The sequence below is a fragment of the Palaemon carinicauda genome, chromosome 19 (assembly GCF_036898095.1).
Source record: "Palaemon carinicauda isolate YSFRI2023 chromosome 19, ASM3689809v2, whole genome shotgun sequence".
Taxonomy (NCBI): Eukaryota; Metazoa; Arthropoda; class Malacostraca; order Decapoda; family Palaemonidae; genus Palaemon; species Palaemon carinicauda.
In genome coordinates this window covers 129,909,782-129,929,440 of record NC_090743.1, presented here as the reverse complement: position 1 = coordinate 129,929,440, position 19,659 = coordinate 129,909,782, and the positions used below count along the sequence as shown (strand labels likewise).

Genomic DNA, 19,659 nt, shown 5'->3' with positions numbered 1-19,659 from the left:
AAAATGTTTGCACATTTGAATTCATTTTGCTGTATTTAAATTTTTGACAGTGAAAAGAATATAGATATGATTTATTTATACATGTATGGCACATATATTACCTAATCTTGATGAAGACATTACAGATATAACTTGAAACATATTACTGTACTGTACTTTGCTTGTGAAGTTTATAGTTTTAATTTGATTCATTTATTTCAGATGGATGAAGACAGTGTGGAAGAGGATAAGACTGTACCAGATCCATGGTTTATGAATAGTAAATTTGCCAGATTCTGGTACCATTACAACACAATGATGATGGCCGCTCATCGGGATGCAATACTAAAGGCAAAATACCGTGCTGCACATAAAAAAGCCAGTTTAATTAGAATGGTAAGCTTTATTTATCTATATTCATTTTACTTGAAAACAGGCTTTGAATACTTTTAAAATAAGGAATTGTTTCATTGGAGCTGAAATCGATAACAGGGTAGTTAATGACAGCTGGTGAGAGTGGTTGAGATAGCCCCTGGCTCTGCCCACTCTCCTGTCAAAGACACTTTACTTTTGTCTTCGACTGCAATGATTACAGTTGTACTGTCGCATCCTGTCTAAGGCTGTTTAAGGGGGCTGGCCAGCTAATGCAGTTTTGTTCCGTAACAGGAATGTAAACTACGCTATTTATTAACCCTGGATAGGTACGGTGGGTCGTTTGCGACCCCGAGCGTAAAAAAAAAACAGGTTTTTCTCACGTGACTCACCCCTGTGACTGAATTTGTGGGTGATCGACCTGCAGGAGGTGTCTCCCCTACACGCTCTAGTAGTGTCCAGATGTGCATTGCTGTAGCTGTACTCCTTCCCCGATTTCTGAGACGCGTCGGGGTCGTTCGCGTCCGAGTTTACCCTTCTGAGGTAGTTTGCATAATTATCAAAGTTATTACGTATTATGAAATTGTCGTAGAATGGTGCAACTTGTATAGGTTATCAGTTGTGGAAAGTCTTGGTGGATTGTTTGGCTACCATGTGCATGTTTTTTTTTTTAGTTAAAATGTCGTTCATCACCACGAGGACCATTTTACCGCGAGTGCCCCTTTTTCATTTTTTTTCATTTTTTTGCCAAGTCATTTTTCCGTAAGATATTGCCAAATAGTGTCGTAAAACTTTTGCTTGTTTAGTGTTGGAAAGTGTGTCTAGATGATCTGGCTACCCATGCATGACTTTGTTTTTGTCAGATACGACGTAGTTATTGGTATATTGGGTATTTAACTGCGGTTACCAATTTCTGTTTTTTTTTCAATATTTGTAAAAATTACTACGTAGTAAGGAATTGCCGTATATTATTCATTTTTTTTCCATGTTTATGTGTTAGAAAGTGTGCCTTGATGGTTGGGCTAACACGTGCATGTCTTTTTTTTTATCTGAGATGTCGTATATTAGAATGTCGGGCATTTTACCGCGAGTGTCCCTTTTTAATTTTTTTTAATTTTTTGGCCAAGTCATTTTTCCGTAAGATATTGCGAAATAGTGTCGTAAAACTTTTGCTTTTTTAATGTTGGAAAGTGTGTCTAGATGATCTGGCTACCCATGCGTGATTTTGTTTTTGTCAGATACGACGTAGTTATTGGTATATTGGGTATTTAACTGCGGTTGCCAATTTCTGTTTTTTTTTCAATATTTGTAAAAATTTACTACGTAGTAAGGAATTGCCGTATATTATTGATTTTTTTTTCATGTTTATGTGTTAGAAAGTGTGCCTTGATGGTTGGGCTAACACGTGCATGTCTTTTTTTTTTATCTGAGATGCCGTATATTAGAATGTTGGGCATTTTTCCGCGAGTGCCCCTTTTTATTTGTTTTGCATTTTTTTTGCTTAGTCATGTTACCGTAAGGAATTGGCAAGTAGTGTCGCAAAACTTATATTTTTATAGTGTTGGAAAGTGTTTCTAGATGATCTGGCTACCCATGCCTATTTTTTTTTTAGCCAGATATGGCGTATATATAAGTATGTGTTCGATTTTCCTGTGATTGCCATTTTTTCGTTTTTTCCCATTTCTTTCAAAATTACTACGTACTAAGAAACTATCACAGAGTAATATTTCATTTATATGTTTATTTGTCGGAAAATATGCCTTGATGGTTTGCCTAGCACGTGGCTGAAATTTTTTTTTTCTGAAATGCCGTATATTAGAATGGCCATTTTTCCACGAGTGCCCCTTTTTATTTGTTTTGCATTTTTTTGCTTAGTCATGTTACCGTAAGGAATTGGCAAGTAGTGTCGCAAAACTTATATTTTTATAGTGTTGGAAAGTGTTTCTAGATGATCTGGCTACCCATGCCTATCTTTTTTTTAGCCAGATATGGCGTATATATAGGTATGTGTTCGATTTTCCGGTGATTGCCATTTTTTCGTTTTTTCCCAATTCTTTCAAAATTACTACGTACTAAGGAACTATCACAGAGTAATGATTCCTCTAGATGTTTATTTGTCGGAAAATTTTGTTTACTTTTTTTTTGATTGAATATCATCAAATTTTTTTAGCTAAAATATTGTTTTACATTTTTTTTTCGATTTTATTTCCCTTCAAAAAAAAATTTTTGGGTCAGAATTTTAATTTTATAGTCGTAAAATAATCGACAATTATCCAGCAACCCACCATACAATTTTTATGCATATCCAATAATAATTAGATTAGTAAATAACACCTTGAAATTGACATACCCTTCCTACATTTCAAGTGGCAGATTAGGGAGTCTGAGTCAGTGTGGTTGGCGGCCATTTTGTGGACATATCCGAAGCGTAAGCTGCCCTATCTATATATATTCTTGTTCCCTATAGAATTTGTGATATTTTGGTATATTTTTACCTGCATAAATATCATATTATATATTAAATATATGTATTTTTTTACGAAATTTCCAAGTACTCAAAAAATTACCTTTAGATATGGCCCCTGATATAAATGTAATTTACAAAATAATGAAGATTTTTTTACATATTTCTATTTTAGGATAACATATGTTTATTCCCTAAAAAAATTAGCCACTTCCTATTTCATTTGGGTACCCAAAAAAATTCATGAAATTTGGACAATTTTTTTTGGCCAAAAAAAGTTACCCTTTTTTTCTCATTTCAGATCTTCACCTCCATGGGTCTGACTTCATCCAAAATACATCAAGTTGTGTCCTAAACATTCAAGAATCAATTCCTAAAAGGATTTGTGTATATATGTATAAACTTTTTTTTTATGAATTTTTATGTCAGGTCTTTTTTTTTTTCTACTTAATTTTTTAAAATATTTATAATAAATAGTTTTTCTGCAGATGAGTAGTATTTATCTTTACAGTTGTTTTAAGCATTCATTGAAGTTTTTTTTGGCAAAAGAAAAAAGGAGGTTACTGCAAAAACTGATTTTTCAAGAATTTTTTTTGGCGTCGGGGTCGTTCGCGTCCGAGTATACCCTTAAAGGGGTGTCCGAGGACCGTACCTATCCAGGGTTAAGGGTATTACTTTCAGTGTAGCTGAAATGACGAGCCATTAAAGTTTAGCGAGGGTTAACTACCCACACCGCTAGTTAGCGGGGGTTAGGGGGGTTAGCTTGCTATCGCTGCCACTCACATACCTGTGATTTAGGTCACTTTACTTTTGGCTCGGATGGTGAACGAACGTTGCCGCTCTTCATCCTTCGCCTTTATTGGACTGCCATTAATCTGTTATTGCTTTTTCTTTTTTCGATTACAGTATGTGTTTGTGTGTTGACTTCTGCAAGCATGCGCACCTGCCCTAGACTCACCGGCCGGCCCTGTGGAACTTTTATGTTGGCGGTGGAGACCGATCCCCACACCCTTTGTCCCACCTGCAGAGGTCAATGGTGTGGTTGTAACAATGAGTGTAGGGAGTGGTCTGCCTCCCAGTGGGAGAGGTTTGGGTGACGGCGGAAGAAGAAATCTAAGCGGGATATTTCACCTTCGAAGGTTCCTTCGAAGGGGGAAAAATCCAAGGCCTCTTCTTTGGTCTCCCGACCCTCCTCCGAAGCGTAGACCAATTTAATATCGGCCAACCCGGTCCTCGAGAGATGGTGTTGCTTCCCCTAGCGAAGTGGCCCCCCCTATCCCCCTGGGTGAGGCCTTGTTACAGGTTTGGTCGTCCTTGGGGCTCTCGGGTCCGCCCTCCAAGGACGCATTGCTGCAAATCATCTGCCGGGGTGCTATTGTGCAGCAGTCATCGTCGCCATCGGAGGCAGATCCTCTGGCCCTTGTCGACGTTGTGGTGTCAGAGGTGTCGCCTATGATCTCGTCCGACTCCTCTGCTCCTCCAGACTCTCCAGCTGTTGCTGCCGACTTAGTTTCCCCTGTTCGTGATCATCATTCAAGGGGGAAACTAAGTCCAATCAGGAACGGGGGAAACTAAGTCCAGCGTCTGTCTCTCCTGCGATTGTTACTCTCCCTCGGGGGAGTTCACTCATAGAGACTCCTCTTCGAAGGACTACTGCGGCTCACGGTCAGCTTGCTGATCCAACGGCCCCTAGAGGGCGTCTTCGTCGTAAAGCTCGCCCTCCATTTCACCTTAGAGGTCTCACTTCACCATCGGTGAAAAGGCGCCTCTTCGGCTCTTTTGCTTCGTCGTCGCAGCCGGCACCCGCAGAGGAGCCTTCGCTGCAGTCATCTTTTGGCCCTCGACCTTCACCATGCCTGGACCTGCTACTAGTCCTCCGACTTCGGTCCTGGACCTCTCTGCAGATCGTTCGCGATCTCCATCGGTGGATGTTCGCCCTTCCAAAGGGCACATCCCGGTGCCTGATCTACCATCCAACCGACCTGCCGACCTTCCATCGCCGTTCCTGTTCCTGGTAAAGCCTCTTGAGGCCCTACTGAAGTACTCAGTTGCGCGCCATCGTCCTTCAGCTCGCCAACCTCCTTCAGTGCACCAGTGCTCACCAGCAGTCCGTCAGCACCAGCTTGCTCGCCAGCGCTCTACAACACTTTGGCACGCCCCTTCACTTGATCGCCCTCATAGACGGCAGCTGCAACATGTGCCTACGCGCCAGCGCTCTCCTACGCTCCAGCACTCTTCTGCGCACCAGCGCTCTCCTGCGTGCCAGCATTCTCCTGCGCGCCAGCGCTCTCCTGCATGCCAACACTCTCCCGCAACGCCAGCACTCGCCTGCGCGTCGAGCTCTTGCGCGCCAGCATTCTCCTGTGCGCCAGCGCTCTCCTAAGTGCCATCACTCCCCTGCTCGCATGCGCCATCACTCGCCCGCGCGTACGCACCAGATCTCGCCTGCACGCTCGCCCACACGCCAGCACTCTCCTGCGTCCGCTCGCCATCTCTCTCCTACACGCCAGCGCTCTCCTGCTTGCCAGATCTCTCCCACGCGCACGCACCAGGTCACACGCACCCGACACTCGCCCACGCGCACGTCAACATTTCCCCGCGTGTGCGGACCAACACTCGCCAGCTCTCGCCCGCGCCACCACTCATTTGTGCACGCAAGCCAGCTTCTCGCCCGCGCGCCAGCTCTAACCTGAGTGCCAGCACTCTCCCGCGCCAGCTCTCACCAACATGAGGAAAGGAACTGCACTCGGTCAGGTCACCTCACTCCCCTCCCCGCAAACGCCTTTCAGCGCGCCCATCAGGAAAAGGGGAGCAGGCTTCTGCAGAGGGGTTCCGGATCCCAAAACTACCTTCTTCTAAGGCAGACCCACCTATAAAGGAAACTCCTCGCAGGGAACCTTTGGTCCCTTTCGCTTCAGGGGATCTGTCTGACAGTGTATCGGTCAGTCAGCATCCATGGTTCAGTGCCTTAGTCAGAGCTGTAGCACAGGCCTTCAATCCTGCCATGTCTGGCCGCTCATCGGAGCAGCTTGTAGCTCCAGACTCTCGACACAGAACCATGGCTTCTTCCACCCCCCGAAGAGGAAAAGAAGAGTCTCTGACGTGGTCACTCCCTCGAGGGTAAAACTGACTCTGGTCAGGCCATCAAGGATAGTCCCTCCTGTATCTTCCCCAGGATACTCTCCCACCTCACCTTTGCCAAGGGAGTCGCGTGGGGGAAGAACCTCCTCCATTCCACCGTCGGAGGAAGCCTCCCCTCACGCCGAGAGTTCCCTATCGGAGATCAGGAAGGACATGACATCCAGGCCTTTGATGTTGGAGTCCTACTGCTTTCCTCGGAAGGAGCCCAAAAACTCCAAAACTTTGCCAAAGTCCTCCACAAGGACTACCAAGACGGAGACAGCCAGCCACTCAAGGGATGTCTGTGACTCACCCCGAGAAGAGCTCTCGTGGTTGGAAGATGGAGATTTCGCTGCAAGTCCGACGTCGGAAGGAGAGCAAAAAGAGTCAGAACATGCATTCTGGCAGGTCTTGACTCTTATAAGGGTTCTCAACGGGTTTACCGACCCAGAGATACCCCCTCGGGAGGGCAAGGGCACCCAGAAGCCCTCAAAGACCAGTGCAGCCCTGCCTTGGTCTCAAGGGTTGAAGGGTGCCAGGGCTGAGATCGCCCTACAGTTCTCCGAGTAGGCCTCCTCCCATCGGGAGCAGCCGAGGCCGCAAACGCTAGGATAGGCACTCGTCCACCAGTGGGGGGATGCCTACAAAGTTGCTCATACAGATGGAAGCAACTCGGGGCCGAACCCTGGACAATCTCTTTGATTCGTGTAGGATATCGGGTCCCGTTCATAACATCTCTCTCTCCCTTGACCAGAAATCCAGTATCAATAGACTTCTTTGCCATGGGATCAGCAAAGGGGCCGGCCTTCGGGCAGAAGTCCAGACCTTGTTGAAGAAGGGCGCTCTCCAGGAGGTCCTCGATGGGTCCCCAGGCTTCTTCAGTCGACTCTTTCTTGTAAGAAAGGTGTGTGGAGGCTGAAGACCAGTCATCGACCTCTCAGCCCTGAACAAGTTTGTCAAGCAAACTCCGTTCAGCATGGAGACGGCAGACACGGTCAGACTAGCGGTAAGACCACAGAACTTCATGTGTACACTGGACCTAAAGGATGCGTACTTCCAGATCCCAGTCCGTTTGTCTTCAAGGAAGTACTTAAGATTCAGCCTAGACAACAGGAAATACCAGTTCAAGGTTCTGTGCTTCGGTCTTTCCACAGCACCTCAAGTTTTCACCAGAGTATTTGTCCTAGTGTCATCTTGGGCACACAGGATTGACATCAATCTCCTCCGCTATCTGGATGACTGGCTAATCCTAGCAGACTCGGTGTCAACCCTTCAACACTGAGACAAACTTCTGAGACTTTGCCAAGATCTGGGGATCATGGTAAATCTCGAGAAGTCGTCTCTGCTTCCTACACAGAGACTGGTATACCTAGGCATGATAATAGACACCAAGCTCCCCAAAGCCTTCCCATCAGACGACAGAATAGCAAGGATGAGGAAGGTCACAAGACCCTTCCTCAGACGAGACGAACTCCCAGCCCAGACGTGGTTACGTCTCCTCTTTCACCTTTCATCACTGGCCCGTCTAGTTCCCAATGGTCGCCTCAGGATGAGATCTCTCCAGTGGCGACTCTAAGTCCTGGTGGAATCAGACTCTCGATTCCCCGGACATCTGTATTCCCATGGGATCAGCGGAGCTGACGGACCTGGAGTGGTGGGTGGCAGACGAGAATCTACGAAAGGGAGTGGATCATCTCGTCCTCCCCCCGGATTTGATGCTGTTCTCAGACGCTTCAAAAAAATAAAAAGGGGGGGTGGGTGGGCGCCACGTGCTGCACCACACGACCTTAGGCCTCTGGTCAGAGTCAGAAGAGTACCTCCACATAAATCTCCTTGAGATGAAGGCCGTCTTTCTGGCCCTTCAACAGTTCCAACAGTTCCTGGCGGGCCACGCAGTGGTGGTGATGAGCGACAACACCATAGTAGTGGCTTACATCAACAAGTAAGGAGGTATTCTTTCGCAGCACCTATCCTATCTAGCAGTAGAGATGCTGAGATGGGCCGAGATCCACTCGATACCACTATTGGCACGCTTCATCCCGGCAAAAGGAATGTGCTCGCTGACAACCTGAGCAGACCATCTCAGATAGTGAGTACCGAGTGGTCTTTGGATCAACTAGTAGCCAACAAAGTCCTGACTTTGTGGGGTTCTCCGACAGTGGACCTCTTCGCAACGTCCCTGAACTTCAGGCTCCCGTTGTATTGTTCCCCAGTCCCAGACCCCAAGGCTGTCTGGCAAGATGCATTCAAACAACGGTAGGACAACTTCGACGTTTACGCCTTTGCCCCGTTATGTCTGATGAGGAGGGTACTCAACAAGGCCAGAACATCGGTCAACCTTTCAATGACCCTCATAGCTCCGCTATGGCATCACGCAGAGTGGTTTCCGGACCTTTTGCAACTCCTAACGGAGCCCCCAAAACAACTCCCTCCACGACACTATCTATTCAAACAACCACATGCCAACATATTCCACAAAGCCGTAGCTTCGCTACGACTTCACGCCTGGAGACTATCCAGCATCTCCTCTCTCAGAGAGGATTTTCGCAACAAGTTGCGATTAGGATGTCTGGACACCTGCGAAAGTCATCAGCAGTAGTCTACCAAGCAAAGTGGAAAGTCTTCTGTGGTTGGTGTCGTGGAAGGGGTATCTCTCCTCTCGATGCCACTATTCCAGCAATAGCGGAGCTCCTCTTATATTTGCGTGAAGAAATGCACCTGTCAGTCTCGACAGTAAAAGGCTATCGCTCAGCCTTAAGCCTCGCCTTTAGACTGAATGGAATAGACATTTCTTCAACGCTAGAACTTTCCTTACTCATACTGCGTTTATGAACTTACCTGTCCTCAGTCTGAAGTGAGACCTCCCCCATGGAACGTGGTTCTAGTTCTCAGGTCTCTTAAGAGACCTCCCTATGAACCATTACGCCAGGCAACAGATTGCCACCTTACTTGGAAAACAGTGTTCCTGCTAGCTTTGGCTTCGGCCAAGCAAGTCAGTGAACTTCATGGTCTCTCATACAACATCGCTCGTTCAAGGAGATGTCGAGTGGTAACGTTCAGCTTCGTCCCTGACTTTATTGCTAAGGCTCAGAACCTAGGAGTAGCTGATCCACGATTCGATTCCTTCCAGATTTTGAGTCTTCGTTCTGTAACAGATGACCCGAATCATCTCTTACTCTGCCCAGTGAGGAGTTTGAGGCTGTACCTTAAGAGAACAGCTGTAGCCCGTCATCGTGTGGCTGCACTGTTCGTCAGCACAGGAAGGACCAAGAGGAGGGTCACCAAGAACACAATATCAGTATGGATTCGCAAGGTCATAGACAATGCACTGAATCCAGACCCTCTTCCTTCACGTCGCCCCAGAGCTCATGATGTCAGGGGCGTAGCTACGTTCCTGGCATTCAAGAGAAATTTCTCAGTGACGCAGGTTCTTCAAGCTGGGGTGTGGAAACATCAAACTACGTTCGCATCCCACTACCTGCAAGACGGGACCCACAGGAGACTCGATACATTTTCTATCAGTCCTGTGGTGGCTGCTCAACAGCTGGTTTAAGACCTCAAGCTCCTTATTGAACAAGTAGCAGAAGGTTAAGGGCATTGTTACCCGGTTTTAGTCTGCGTGAATGAAAAGTTTTGACTGGCTCTTATTCTTTTCTTTATCCTCCCCTCTCTTGGGGAAAGCAGCATCCTGGATTCTCTGGACAAGCTGACCTCAAACCACTGCAGGTAAATCATGCTCCCTTGTGTACCTAGTATTAAAACTAATAGTGTTGCGTCCTCATACCTTAGTGAAGTGGTATTGGGAAAGTCTTGAATACAACAGTTTTTCCTTCTAAAGACTCGGAATAATTTTACCTGAACGGTCACACTTCTATATATCTCAACACACAGCTTGCATAGGCCGCGGACCTTGCGTACCAAGGTTTTAGCGAGGTGCAGGGACTCTTTATTTTTGAGTACTGACATACTCAGATAAGGAGCCCCTGGGTAAAGCCAAAACCAGATTGGCAGGGATATCCACCCTTCCTAATGGGTGAGTCACCCCTAATAAATAGCGTGGTTTGTATTCCAGTTACGGAACAAATGACAAATTCGTAAATAATTTGTATTTTTCCTAACGATACAAACCTTAGCTTTTTATACAAACTGACCCGCCAGCCCTATCCCCCTTGAAGTCCTACCTCCAAGCAAAGTGAGCTAAATCACAGGTGTATGAGTGGGAGCGGTAGCAAGCTACCCCCCGCTAACTAGCGGTGTGGGTAGTTAACCCTCGCCAAACATTAATGGCTCGTCATTTCAGCTACGCCGAAAGTAATACCCCTAATAAATAGCTAAGGTTTGTATCGTTAGAAAAAATACATTTTAAATATTAAACTTAGCCGGTGAATATATAATAGCTGACGGCTCGACAGATTCCAAAAACTCGCGAGCGATCGCCGTGAAGGTTGCGGGTGTGACCACCAGCGCCGACTATCGGCCAGATACCGCATATACTTGTCAATTTCTCCAGTTCTTCTCTGTCGGTCTTATTGACAAGTTTGTTCCGCTCGCTTTATGACCTCGAGTTTTCTACCGAATTGGTGAAGTACTTGGTTTTGGTTTTATTGCTTTCGCCGTGTTGGATTATTCAATTCTATCTTCAAAAGAAATGCTTTTGAAAGGAGAGGAAAAGTGTTTTGCCCTTGCTTTTTTTTTAATCTCTGGTTTTTCCATAGAGAAAAGATGGCCGACCCTTCCCTCAGTGTACGGAAGTGTGTTTAAGGCTTTTAGTAATTATTTTATCACTTTATAAATTATTGTTGATATTTATAGATTTACCTCTATATATTTTATATCTCACCCGCCTTTATTAGGCCTCTTCGATTAGCTTTCCATTTATACTAAACATCAAGATAAATTTTATGTATTGTTTATATGCGGCCTTTACCTATTCCTTGTAGGCGGTCCTAACTTGGAAAACGAAGAACGTTGAGCCCATTCAACTTTTATTTTTGTTAAGTTTAAATCAGTTGCTCTGTAAGAGTGATGAGATGAATATTTTTTAGAAAATATTTTCAGAAATATATTCTTTGAATAGTCTTCGTGCTATTTTTTCAAAGATGAACTAACGTTTGGTTTATTTATGCTACGCAGTTTGCGCTCTATCGTTACGATAGAGAAAGAGAGAATCACGGTTTCACTTTGCAGAAAGAGTAAATCGATTTTGACGTTTTGTTCATTCTTCTTTCAAACTGAAGTGTTTTAGATACTAATTTAAAGGAACTTGTTAATTTTCAATTTCTTAGTCCTTTCAGTTTTTTCCTTCAGTCAAATAACCTGTTATTGACGAAGGGTGAGTGGGCCATTCTCTTGTGTGTGACAAGAGAGAGAGAGAGAGAGAGAAAGAGAGAACGATCCGATCTTTATTCTCGTCCCAAGTCTCTGTACAAGGAGTTTGGGAGCGAGTAACGTTGTTCTCGATTCAGTTTTTTACTCTCGTTCCAAGTCTCTGTACGGGGAGAGAGGATAAAACGTTTTAGTTTTTATTCTCGTCCCAAGGCACTGTACGGTGAGAGATTGAAAACGTAGTCCTTAGTGAACTAGTGTTTAGTCTCCTCCCCAGTCACTGATCTTTTTAACTTTATATATTTCCGTTTTATTCGATATATATGTATATGTTTATTGATTTTTGCATGTGTGTTTCATTTTGTACTAATGTGCTTACATTATACGACTCATTTCGCAATTCTAACCTTTTGATGTAAGGGAGAATTGCGTGCTTCAGGTAGAAATCAGTTTTATTCATGTCTAATGTGAAATTATTAAAAAATGCGATATCAGTGAAGTAAGTGCAAAAAACATGTTCTGTGTTGCGGAGGGTTCGTTTGTTCGTGCTTGTCACTTGCCTAGTCCGAGACCTCTTTCAGGCTCCCCTGCACCAGGGAGAAGGAATGTCGTAGGACCTAAGGGAGTGAGAAGTGTAAACCAACGAACAGACGTTCCTTCAAAGGTATCAGACGTTGCTCGGCAAGCACGTCCTTGCCATAAGACAGGAGAGACGAAGTTTCTCCTCGTCTTCCGATGATTCGTCTCTTTAAAAGCCTGGGCGTAAAGTTTCGAGACGGTTGAAACGTTTATTAGTTCCTTCAGAACAAGTTCAACGTCCTAGCTGTAGTCATAATAAAGAGTCCCGTTCATAGCGATGACGTTCATGTACAGACGTTTCTGCCACAGACTCGACGTGACGTTGAGCGGTAGACACCATAGACACAACGTGACATCGAGTGTCAGTCACCGTAGTCTCGATATAGCATCGATCTGCAGTCACTGCTGTTTACTACGTGACGTTTGGACGTCAGCCACCGCAGTCACAGGTTGATCCGAAGTTAAGTGTTTTGCAAGATATGCTGTTAAAGCTTTCTTCTTTAATAGAAGCTTTCGATCCTGTTCCTGTGCGAAAGGATCTTTTGCTTTTTGTACGTCACGGTTCTGGGATACGTGATTCGGGTCTTCAACCTTCTAGACGAGCTTTGTTACGCCACGCTGACGTTATCCCTAGTGACAGCTTTGCTGTTTAACGAGATGCGGAGCATAAATCTCGATGTAACTTTGATCGCTTTGAACGTCAGCCACCGCAGTCACAGCTTGACGTTGAGCTGCAGACACCGCAGACACGACGTGACGTTGAGCGGTAGACACCGTAGACATGACGTGACGTCGAGGGTCAGTCATCGTAGTCACGATATAGCATCGAACAGCAGTCACTGCTGTTACTACGGGACGTTTGAACGTCAGTTACTTCTGTCACGACGTGTAGTAGAATAACATTCTCTGCAGTCACAACGTGACATCGACCCTCCAACTTTAACTTCTCTTCATATACAAGTTGATGTAGCCTGTCAGGCTTTTCCTTCACGTCATTCTGAATATAAATCTTCTTCTCGCAAGACTTTAGATTTATCAGATGATGTGCCTTCTGAAGAAGTTGATGACCCCCTTTCAACTAATGTACCTTTGGGGAGTCATTCAGAAGAGGAGTAACCTAGGGTGGTCCAACAATCCCTTGTATTTTAATCATGAATTTCTTTAGTGAAATTTTGTCCTACTCGTTTTGTAACGGCTGCTCCGCCGTCTGAGTTTACTCTTGGCATGACTTTCTTCGACTCCTACTTTTACGAAGTCAGTTCTCTCTTGTTCTTCCAAGAGGGCCATGCTCTTACTGGGAGACTGGTTGGAATCCAGGAGAAGTTTAGGAAAGTCTGCTTTTGCTTTTCCTCCTTCTTAATTAGCTTCTCGCTCGGGCATCTGGTGTGACACAGGAGAAGCTCGAGGAGAAGTTCTAGTTCTCGGCTTGGGAGTACCATGCCTCTGCCCAGGGAGACTTCTTAAGCCTTGTGGACTCTCCTCGTCGTCTAGCCATGAGACGCTCCAAGATTTTATGGTCGGCTTCAGAGCTAGACCATCTCCTGTTAGGAGTTTTTTCGAGCGTTTGAAGTTTTTATTTGTTGGGATTGGTCCCTGGGAGCCTTAAGTAAGAAGGTCTCTCCTGCTGTCAATGTATTGCTGTACAATTATGTCATGCATGAACAAGGCTATCAGGGATGGCTCCAATGATCTGGCAGCCACGTTCACTGCAGGAAACAAGGCTATCAGGGATGGCTCCAATGATCTGGCAGCCACGTTCACTGCAGGAGTACTTAAGATGTAAGTGCGCTCAATGTGTTCTTTGTCAAGACAAACTTCACGATGAAGACTACCAAATCTGTCTTGGCAGCAGTAAGGGAAGGCGACTGGATGGTCTCTTCGACCTTCAGGATGCATACTTCTACATCCCGATTCATCCAAACTTTCAACAACATCTGAGGTTTGTGGACGGGAAAGTAATGTACCAATTTCGAGCACTGTACTTCGGCCTCATTCCTGCTCCTCTTGTTTTTACAAGGCCCTTGCAAAATATAGCAAAGCTTTCTACATTTTTTGAGGATTCAGAGCCTCCCTTTATTTTGACGACTGGCTAATCAGGGCGTCGTCATTAAATCGCTGTCTGGAGAGCCTCTAATGGACATTAGACCTAACCAAGGAGCTAGGTCTCATAGTGAACGTAGAGAGAGTCGTAACCTTACAGTACCCCATCCCAGACTATTCTTTATTTGGGAATGGAGATACAGTGTCTGATTTTTCGGGCCTTTTCGTCTCCCACAAGAATGGAACAAGCTCTGTTAAAAGTCCTTCACTTGCAAGAGAAAAACAGTTGCTCTGTAGAGTTTGAACTAGCCTCGTGGGAACTCTTTCATCGCTGGAGTAGTTTATCTCTCTGGGGAGACTCAACCTTTGCCCTCTCCAATTTCACCTAAACCATTGGAACAAGGAGAAGGGCTTAGAGAGTTTCTCTTTCCCAATCTCCAACTTAGTCTAGACATGTCTGACTTGGTGGGACAGCAACATCAGACTTCGAGAAGGTCTTTCTCTTGCGATCAAGAACCCAAACCATGTGTTGTATTCAGATGCATCGGATTTGGGTTAGGGAGCTCCACTGGACAGTCTGGAATGCTCGGGTCTTTGGTCCACGGATCAGAAGGAACTCCATTTAAGGCAAGTAACATCCCTCCTTTGGCGAGATTTGTGCAAGGAAAAATGAATGTCTTGGCGGACTGCCTCTGCAGAAGAGGACAAGTCATCTCCATGGAGTGGACGTTGCACAAGACTGTGTGCGAGAAGCTATGGATGACATGGGGTCAACCCACCATAGATCTTTTTGCGACTTCACTGACAAAGAGGCTCTCGACTTACTGCTTTCCAGTTCCAGATCCAGAGGCAGCCCACATAGACGCTTTCCTGCTGGACTGGTGTCACCTGGACGTTTATGCCTTTCCACCTTTCAAGATCCTAAACAAGGTGCTGCAGAAGTTCACCTCTCATGAAGGGACCAGGTTGATGTTGGTTGCTCCACGCTGGCCCGCGAGAGAGTGTTTCACAGAGGTACTTCTATGGCTGGTAGACGTTCCAAGAAGTGTGCCGTTGCGGATGGATCTCTTGCGACAGCCTCACGTAAAGAGATTTCATCAAAGCCTCCTCACGCTTCGTCTAACTGCCTTCAGACTATCGAAAGACACTCTTGAGCTCGAGGGTTTTCGAAGGAGGCAGCTAGAGCGATCGCGAGGGCTAGAAGATCCTCTACCATCAGGATCTATCAGTCGAAATGGGAGGTATTTAGAGACTGGTGCAAGTCCTCCTCTATTTCCTCTTCCAAGTGCCTCTGTAGCGCAGATTGCGGATTTTCTGCTTTATCTGAGAAACGGTTGCTCCCTCTCTGCATCCACCATTAAAGGCTACAGAAGCATGTTAGCTTCTGTTTTCAGGCATAGGGGTTTGGATCTTTCTAATAACAAAGATCTCCAAGACCTGCTTAAGTCTTTCGAGACTTCCAAGGAGCGTCATATTTCGACTCCTGCTTGGAACTTGGACGTGGCCCTACGGTTCCTTATGTCAAACAGGTTTGAACCATTAAATTCAGCCTCCCTGAAGGATCTTACCCTCAAGACACGTTTTTTTGGTGTGCTTGGCTTCGGCTAAAAGGGTTAGTGAGATACATGCTTTTAGCAAGAACATCGGCGTCTCCACTAAAGCAGTATGGGCTCTTCAACTTGGTTTTTTGGCCAAGAATGGACTTCCGTCTCGTCCTTGGCCTAAATCATTTGATATCCCCAGTCTTTCTGAGATTGTGGGGAATGAAGTTGAAAGAGTGCTGTGCCCCGTTAGAGCTCTTAAATTTTATTTATCCAGAGCTAAACCGCTATGAGGTTGTTCAGAGGCTTTATGGTGCTCCGTTAAAGAGCCCTCTTTGCCCATGTCTAAGAAAGCGTGGTCTTATTTTATTAGACTTTTGATTCGGGAGGCACACACTCATTTAAGTGAGAAGGATCGTAATTTACTTAAAGTCAAGGCTCATGAAGTCAGAGCGATAGCAACTTCAGTAGCGTTTAAGCAAAATAGATCCATTAAAAGTATTATGGACGCGACCTTTTGGAGAGGCAAGTCGGTATTCGCTTCATATTACTTGAAAGATGTCCAGACTCTTTATGAGGACTGCTACACACGGGACCATTCGTAGCAGCGAGTGCAGTAGTGGGTGAAGGCTCTACCACTACATTCCCTTAATCCCAATATCCTTTTAATCTACTCTTGAAATTTTTAATCTTATATTGGGTTGTACGGGAGACTAAGAAGTCTTTCGCAATCTTTTTGATTTGGCGGGTGGTCAAAATGTTGTTTCTTGAGAGCGCCCAGATTAAGGGTATTGATGAGGTCCTGTTATAGGGGTGTTCGCCCTGGATATAACAGCTCTTGGGAGTCTTTCAGCATCCTGAGAGGATGGCTGGGCTTCGTGAGGAAAACAGACTAATGAGGCAAAGTAATCATCAGAGTCAGCTTCCTTACCAGGTACCTATACTTAAGTTGGTTTTTTATGAAATAATTATCAAAAAACTCTTGAGCATATACGCCTTTATTGTATTAATACTGGTCTCTACCCACCACCATGGGTGTGAATCAGCTATTATATATTCACCGGCTAAGTTTAATATTTAAAAATGATATTTTGATTATAAAATAAATTTTTGAATATACTTACCCGGTGAATATATACTGTAAATTAAAGGCCCTCCCTTCCTCCCCGATAGAGACCCAGCGGACTGAGAAGAACTGGAGAAATTGACAAGTATATGCGGTATCTGGCCGATAGTCGGCGCTGGTTGTCACACCCGCAACCTTCACGGCGATCGCTCGCGAGTTTTTGGAATCTGTCGAGCCGTCGGAGACGTCAGCTATTATATATTCACCGGGTAAGTATATTCAAAAATTTATTTTATAATCAAAATATCATAATTATCTACGAATTTGTCATTTTTAAGGACAGGACTTTGACATTCCTGCCTCTTAATAAGGTGACTTAGGACATTTCCAAACTGCAGAGGATTTTTGCCTCTGACCTTCGGTTTTGTGACACCAGGGCGATTTATCCTGAAAATTAGTGTTTTTCAAATTCTATCTTCTTTCTTGATACTTAATATTAAAACCTGGGATTACTACCCTATATAGACCTGATGTCTGACATCTTCAAAAACACTAAAACACAGAGCTATGAAAACAACACGTCTGAACCTCGCTGGTGCTAGGAAGGAATGAGGGAGGGAGTGTGGGGAAGGGTAGGGGTGGGGTGAGGTAGTTGTAGTAGAAGGCAGTAGTCGGATGTAGAACGGCACCTCGTAGTTCCGGGGGATATTGAAGAAGGAGAGGTCTAACTGGTGAGGGACCTATGGTCGTGGTTTTAACACGCCCCAGTTACTATACCGACACTCATTAGAGTGAGCGAGCTGGGTTTATTCCTGGCATTCCATGCATCTTTTTTCTCTGGTATGTTTAGCAGTATTTATGCCTTAGAAATGATGCTATAAGGAGCATTTCACTGGGCGACACAGGTTCCTCGCCCAGAAATAGATTTTTCCTTTGTCAAAATCTCTTTTTTGGTGCATAATGTCTTTCTAAGTCATATACCAAATTCCAATGCTATATCTTTAAAACTAAGGGAGAAGATAGAATTTGAAGGTCATAAGTAACAGTTTTGAGATACGGGCATTCAAAGTTTTTCTTTTGTAATTTTACAAAGACAATACTAATAAATCATTGTTATGAATTTTATGTTCCTTTTTCGATATTAATAAACCAAAACATTATTATTTATCATAATTTAATCATAAATGAAGATCCCTTTGCTCAAGATCTTGCTTCTTTAGGCGAGACGGTTGCTCCTTCATCATCTCTCTCCTTTGCTAACTCTGCTAATATCACCGATATTACCCACTTCTGAACTCTTATTAAGAGTTAATTTTCTTCTTCTTTATGTTAGCGAAATGCTGAAATTGTCTTTTCCTCTTAGGAATGATGGAATTCTTACCGAAGCCAAGAAAAACAGACGTAAAAGGAAGTGAATGTCAGAGGTCAAACTCAAACATGCGCTCTCTCTGAGGTTTGTGCTAGCACTGAAGGCAGAAGGGTGTAATTACTATGTAATAATTCATCTTATGACTCTTGGAATTTATACAGATGCCATTCCTCACAATTTTTTTTACTGTATATTAGAATGTAATAATCATCAAAATTTACGATAAGAAATACAGTATTTTCTTGTAGGGATCAGTGTTTTTGGTTTATTAAGTTACTTTTACTAATTATCCTGTAACTATGAAAGTAAGAGGAATTTTGACAAAATATTTCATATACTGTACGCATTCTCCATTGCTCAGTGATTTTTTTCAAGATTTTGTGTTTTTCGTCCTATACCCCCATACATTGGCATACCAGCCGGGCCCCTTAATCTTTTTTTTTCGTGCATTTTAGTTTCAAAGGCTGAGTGGTTTCAAGTTATCAATGAAACCAAGCAGGAATGTGAGTGTAGTTTGGACATTGCATTGGTTTATGGTTAAACTGGTAATAGATCCTCTTATTCTGATAAGGGGCATGATTATTAGTAATTATCTCCTTTTACCAAGTTTAGATTGTGGCCTCCCATAAAGGTGCGTGTATTCTTTGAGTAGCAGGAAGACCAAGTCTTCTCTTGTGTTATTTTTTGGCAACCACCATGAAAGTACTGGAGTGACTGTTTATCACTCTGTGCTTCTCATAGATTTCACTCCTTGCTGAATCTTTTGTGGTATACAGTACACCCCTGGCTTATTCCCGGGATGAATGCTTCATGAGCATAGAGAGCTGGGATCTGCATCTGGAAATTTTTTTTATGGTTGGAGTGTGAGGTGATTGTACTGGAAGCTCTTCCTTGCAGACCGCCGATGACGAATGACCTCAGGAAGGCTTGGCTTTCCTGTTGTCTTCCAGATAGGCCCTCGATGTATTTTTGAGCATGCAGTCTCTCCAGCGGTTACACCATTGATCATCAGTGACAGCAGTGTCACTTATCCCAGCAGTATGTCCTAAGTGGCTATGAAGGTTTCCACTCATGTGGAAGGTGAAGTGCCAAACTGGGTCTAGTAAACCAGTGCATGTCACTTGTGATTGGCTTTATAGTGTTATTCCATTGTGCCTGTGACTCCGGGGCCCGTATCTCCCACACTCCCTGTACCAGTAACCCTAGCTCGTGTGTCTGTGTTATGGGTGCTAGTAAGAATGCCTACTGCTTTTGCTGTGACAGTGATTCCCAGTTTTTTGGTTCTTGTCGGAGCAACCCCTGTGGTTCTCTCCTTAGGGGAAATTTGTTAATGATGGTCGCTCAGACAACTTAGCTGGGAGAATTTGAGGAGAAAGTTGGTAGGTACAGGTAAAATGACAAATTCGAAGATAATTTGTATTTTTCCTAACCATACAAACCTTAGCTATTTACATTGGTTTACCTTTTAGCGCAGCTGAAATGGCGAGCCATTAGAATTTAACGAGGGTGTATTACCCCCGCGCTAGTTAACGGGGGGGTAGGGGAGTGGTAGCTAGCTACCCCTCCCCCCCTCACACACAGATGAATGCTCACTTTCACTTAGAGGTAGGACTTGTCTTGCGGGACAGGGCTGGCGGGCAAATATGTGTAAATAGCTAAGGTTTGTATGGTTAGGAAAAATACAAATTATCTTCGAATTTGTCATTTATTCCGTAACCGAAATACAAACCACGCTATTTACATTGGGTGACTTACCCATTAGGTAGGGTGGAAAGTCCCCAGCCATACTGGCTTTGGCTTTACC

The 19,659-nt window shown here is 44.5% G+C and overlaps 1 protein-coding gene across 2 annotated transcripts in view; it reads left to right on the top strand.

The window, feature by feature from the left end:
- Positions 1-19,659, top strand: part of LOC137658874 (gem-associated protein 8-like) — a 52,630-nt gene that overhangs the window by 7,055 nt on the left and 25,916 nt on the right. For both annotated transcript variants that reach the window (XM_068393999.1, XM_068393998.1), the window contains exon 2: positions 202-375. In XM_068393999.1, coding sequence (XP_068250100.1) covers positions 202-375 — 174 coding nt within the window. The remainder of the gene's footprint in view (positions 1-201; positions 376-19,659) is intronic.